This window comes from Propithecus coquereli, unplaced genomic scaffold (assembly GCF_000956105.1).
Source record: "Propithecus coquereli isolate 6110/MARCELLA unplaced genomic scaffold, Pcoq_1.0 Scaffold6, whole genome shotgun sequence".
Taxonomy (NCBI): Eukaryota; Metazoa; Chordata; class Mammalia; order Primates; family Indriidae; genus Propithecus; species Propithecus coquereli.
This window is the reverse complement of record NW_012151951.1, coordinates 6,973,953-6,979,863: the sequence shown is the minus strand read 5'-3', so window position 1 is coordinate 6,979,863 and position 5,911 is coordinate 6,973,953. Positions and strand designations below refer to the sequence as shown.

At 33.8% G+C, this 5,911-nt stretch overlaps 1 protein-coding gene across 1 annotated transcript in view; it reads left to right on the top strand.

Moving 5' to 3' along the window:
• CWF19L2 (CWF19-like 2, cell cycle control (S. pombe)) overlaps positions 1–5,911 on the top strand; it is a 146,702-nt gene that overhangs the window by 129,374 nt on the left and 11,417 nt on the right. Inside the window, exon 13 of the mRNA XM_012659123.1 lies at positions 5,754–5,909. Coding sequence (XP_012514577.1) covers positions 5,754–5,909 — 156 coding nt within the window. The remainder of the gene's footprint in view (positions 1–5,753; positions 5,910–5,911) is intronic.

Sequence of the window (5,911 nt, the reverse complement as noted above, 5' to 3'; positions counted from 1 at the left end):
AATATCTCTACTATACCAATAACTATGTTAAATTACAAAATTATAAGCATATCCATGTTTAAAAGATAGAGTGTGGTAGAGGGTATTATATATTCCAACTATATACTGTCTACAAGAAACTCACTTCAAATATTATATCACAAGTAGAATAATGTAAAAGGATGGAAAAATATATATCATGCATACATTAATCAAAAGAAAGCATAAATGGCTGTGTTTTACCAGATAAAGTAGACTTTAGAGCAGAGAAAACTACCAAAGTAGGAGGGACGTTACGTAATGATGAAAGGGGTCAATCCACCAAAAAGAAATAGCAGTCCTAAGTGTGTGTGTACCAACACAGAGGTACAAAATATGTGAAGCAAAAACTGATAGAACTGAAAGGAGAAACAGACAAATTCATAAATATAGTTGGAGACTTCAACACCCCCCTTTTAGCAATTGATAGAATAGCCAGACAGAAAACCAGCAAGGATATATAAGAACTTAAAAACACAATTGTACTAGTTTTCCTATTGCTGCTGTAACAAATTACCACAGAGTTGGTAGCTTAAAACAACAGGAGTGTATTGTCTTACAATTCTGGAGGTCAGAATTCCTAATGAGTATTACAGGGCTAAAATCAAAGTTTTGGCAGGACTGGTTCCTTCTGGAGACTCTGGGAGAGAATCCATTCTTTGCCTCTTCTGGTTTCTTGTGGCTGTTGGCATTTCTTGGCTTGTGGCTACGTCACTCTGATCTCTGCGTCTGTCAGCACATTGCCTTCTTCTCTTCTCTAGTCAGAACTCCCTCTGCCCGCCTCTTATAAGGAAGCTTTTACTTACATTTAGGATATACTCAGGTAATCCAGGATAATCTCCCTATCTCAAGATTGTTAATTTAATTATATCTGAAAAGTCCCTTGTACCATATATGGCAGTATTGATGCGTTCTAGCGATTAGGACCTGGATATCTTTGGGGGCCATTATTCAGCCCACTGTAACCGTTAATCAGAATCTAATTAGTATTCATAGAACACTCCAGTCAACAATATTAGAAACACATTTTTTTCCAGAACACATGTCAAGGTAGACTATATCCTGCCATAAAAAGGACCACAATAAATTTAAAATAATTGAAGCCATACAGTTTATTTTCTGGCCATGGTGGAATCAAGCTAAAAATCAATAACAGAAAGATAATAGGAAATTTTCTAAATACTTACAAATTAAATACATTTCAATAGACTTCAAAGAGAAGTTTCAAGGGTAATTTTTAAAAATACTCAACTGAGTTAAGATGAAATGACATGTTAAAATTTGTGCGACACAGCTAAAGGAGTGTTGAGAGAAAAATTTATAGCACTAAATACTTTTATTAGAAAAAAGGAAAAATCTTGCCTCAAGAACCTAGAAAAGGAAGTGCAAAGTCAACTCAAAGCAAGCAAAAGAATGGAAATCAATGAAATTGAAAACAAAATCAATGAAACAAAAAGATGGGGTTTTAAAAAAGATAAATAAAACTAACAAACTTCCAGTAAGACTGATAAAGAAAAGAACTGAGAAGACACAAGTTACCAGTATTAAGAATGAAACAGGATATCACTATAGACTTTGTAGACATCAAAGGATAATAAGGGAATAAATATGAAAAACTCTGTACAAATAAGTTTGACAGCTTAGATATAGTGGACCAGTTCCTTAAAATGCACAGACTGTTACAACTTGCCCAATATGAAATAGGCAATTTGAACAACATTATAACTATTAAGGAAATAGAATTCGTAATTTAACACGTTGACTGCCATGTGAGTTGTATTTAACTCAGGCTAGTTTTGAGCCCAGGGCCTCATGAAGCAAAACCTTGCAGGTGGTTGTGAAAATCTTACTTGTTGATGTTCTTATTGTTACAATTAATATTGTCAATTTAATTCTAAAAATGTGGATTGCATTGCATATAACTCACGCACAGAAAACAATAACAAATTAGAAAGTATCATTTTGTTTTAATAAAACACTGTGGCCCCAGGGGAAAAAAAATTTTTTTTCTAGTGTGGCAGTCAATGTGTTAAAACTTCCCTCAAAAATGTCTCCAAGCACAGATGGTTTCATTGGAACATTTTACCAACTTTTAAAGAATTGATGCCAATCATATATAATCTCTTCTAGAAAACAGAAGAGGAAGGAATACTTCCCAATTCATTTTATAAAGTTAATATTATCGTGATAACACAAGACAGTTAAAAATAAACAAGAAAATACGGCTCAATGTTCCTCATGAATATAGATACAAAAATTCTTAACAAAATATTAGCAAATGGAGTTTGGCAATACATAAAAAGAATTATACACTATAACCAAGTGGGGCTTATACCGATTATGTAAGACTGGTTCAGTATTGGAAAATTAATCAGTTAATCCACCATGATCATATCAATCAATAAAGGGAAAGCACTTGACAAAATTCATACCCATTTATGATTAAAAACTCTCAGAATCAAGATAAAAACTCTGAGAACAAAGGTTAAAAACTGCCTGTATGTAGCTTATCTGACACACGTATCTTCTCCATGAGGCACATCAGTATCTTCTTGTGCTTAGGAAAACTAATTATTCTTCAGTACTATGCTTGGGGGAAAAAGGGAAATCAACAACAAAAAGCACAAATATGTGGAAATATGACACTAAATAGACCTTGAGAAGGACACTTGTTTACAGTGTAAGAGCTGAAACAAGGTCGACCATTGCTTCGTTCAACCTCAGTTGGGAATGTAAATTTTCACTGCTCTGTACTTGTCTGCGAATGATCTAAAAAATGCCATGAGAATTGATTTTGTGGTTACAAATTAATTTTAGTAATAAGGCAGATTTGACAATATGGAATCCACAAATATGAGAATGCACTGTACTTAGGTGGAAATCCAACAGAAGATGTCCAGAATTTGTATACCAAAAACTACAAAACACTGATGAAAGAAATTTTAAAAGATCAAAATAAATGTGGAGACCCCATGCTCATGGATTAGGAGAGTCAACATAGTAAAGATGACAGTTTCATAAAATTAATATACTGGTTTAACACCTTTTTTATCAAAATCCCAGCAAGATTTTTTGTAGGTATGGAGAAGATTCTTCTAAACTTTATGTGGGGAAGGCAAAGGAATGAAAAAAAAAACAATTTTGAAAAAGAAGAATAAAGTGGCAGGAACCAGTCTTACCTGATTGTAAGACTTATGATATAGCTACTCTTTGGTATTGACTCTTTGGTATTGATGGAAGGAATAAACATCTAGATCAATGGAACAGAATTCAATTCAATAGAGGACCCAGAAATAGACCCAACCAAATATTCTCAACTGAATTTGACAAAAGATGTGAAATCAATTCAACAGAGAATGGGTAGCCTTTTTAATGAATGATGCTGAAGCAATTGAACATCATAGGTAAAATAAACCTGAGCATCAGCTTAAATTTCAAACTTTATACAAATATTAATTCAAAATGGAACACAGACTTTAATGTAAAGTATAAGACTATAAAACTTTTAGAAAAAAATGAGGTAAAATCTTTACAGTCTTGGGTACATAGAGAGCTCTTAGATTTGACACTAAAAGTATAATCCTCAGAAACAAAAATTGATAAACCGAGCTTTGTGAAATTAAAAACTTTTGTTTTTCAAAAGACCCTGATATGAGGATGAAAAAACAAATTACAGACTGGGAGAAAATATTTGCAAACCACGTATCTGACAAAGAAATTGTATCCAGAATATATAAATACTATATAAAAATCTAGAGTATCAGAACTTAACAGTAAAAAGCAAACAGTCCAATTAGAAAATGGATAAAAGATGTGAAGAGACATTTCACCGAAGAAGATATAGAGATGGCAAATAAATGTATAAAAAAGATTTAATAACAATAACTATTAGGAAATGCAAATTAAGACCACAATGATAAATCATTATATACCTATCAAAATGGAAAATAAAAAATATTGACAACACCAGATGCTGGTGAGGATGTGGAAAAACAGAATTGCTCCTACATTGCTGGTGGAAATGTATTAATAAAACAGTATAGCCACTTTGGAAAAGAGATTGGCAGTTTCTTAAAATGCGAAATGTGCAACTACCTTAGGACTCAACTGTTACACTCCTTGGCATTTATTTCTAGAGAAATAGAGTTATGTTCACACAAAAACTTTTGTGCAAATGTTCATAGCAGCTTCATTTGTAATAGCCCAAAACTGGAAATACCCCAGATATCCTGTAAAGGTGAAAGGTTAAACATATTTTGGTACATCCATGTCAGGAAAACTACTCAACAATAAAAAAGAATGAACTATTGATACATGTAATAACTTTCATGGATCTCCAGGGAATTATGCTGATTGAAAAAAAACAAGCCCCCAGAATTACATGGTTCTATTTATATAACATTCTTGAAATGACAAAATTAAAGAAATGGAGAGCACATTAGTGATTGCTAGGGTTTAAGGTGGGGGAGGAAGTATGGGACCAGGGAGGTGTGAAGTGATCGTGTCTATAAAAGGGTAACCAGAGCCAGGCATTATGGTGTGCACCTGTAGTCCCAGCTACTCAGGAGGCTGAGGCAGGAGGACTGCTTGAGCCCAGGAGTTCAAGGCTGTAGTGCGCTCTGATTGCAACCATGAATAGGCGCTGTACTTCAGTCTTGGTAACATAGTGAGATCCTGTCTCTAAAAAGTAGTCAAAGAGTAACAGGAAAGGTCTTTGTGGGTGGTGGTGGAATTTCTCTGAACCTTAAGTGTATCATTGTCAATATCCTGGTTGTTCTATAGTTTTATAAGATGTTACCATTGGGGGAAACTGATTTCCTATAACTGCCTGTGATCTAAAATTACCTCAAAATGAAAGAAGTTTAATTAAAATATTAAAAAGTTATAAATCAAGCTGACAAATCTAAATAAAATTTGTTTCTCTTTCTACTTAGACAAATATATTTGCACAATACCTTACAAGGCCAACTTTGTATTTAGAATTCTCAGAAATTCTCTGGCTCCCAGCCTGTACCCTGCTCCTTTCTCTCTCTACCCTGGGTGCCATGTGAATGCATGCAAACATCCTGGACCATTCAGCTCCGTTCAACCACCCTCTACAAACAGCTGTCGCTGAGGTCTAGGAGTGTGAAATACATACCTACATATGTACATATAGAAGGGATTGTATAACAACACTTAGTTCCTTGGGAAAAGGAAACTCTCCTCACTTTTCAACTTTAGTGTTTTTGGCTTTCATGCACTTGACAGGACTGCATTATATGTGAAAATAGAGGACCGCCTGAATACAAGGTTATAAGTGAGGGATCAGCAAACATATAAGGAAACCAACAAAGGAAGATGCCATGAGCATAGGGAAAGAATTGAAAGTGAATTCTCTTGTTGTCTGTTTCTGAATTCTAGGATGCTCATCCACTCAGAGTACCTCTTTTGGCTTATGGATGTTTTCCGATGATTTTACTGTCAGTTCTGCATATTTTATTACCTAAATTTGATTTTTGTCTCCTTTTCTCATTTTAGTTTACTGGAACCATTTCTAATACATACAGAGTGGATGTTAGTTTAAAAAAACACTTAGAAAGTATAGTTATAAGGTAACACCGTGGAGATCAGACATTACTATCTGTTGTATTTTAAAGGAATGTTGTACTTTTTATTGTTTTCATATCTCAAATCTCTTAAAAGTGCTTGATTTTAAATCTGTTTTATTTATTTAGTTTTTTTTCTTTCTTTAGATGTTCAGAAAATCATTGGTAAAGATGTTTGAAAATAAAGGATTGGACTGCATCTTTTTAGAAACTAATATGAGCACCAAGAAACAGTATCACATGGTTTATGAATGCATTCCTCTCCCAAAGGAAGTGGGTGATATGGCTCCCATCTATTTTAAGGT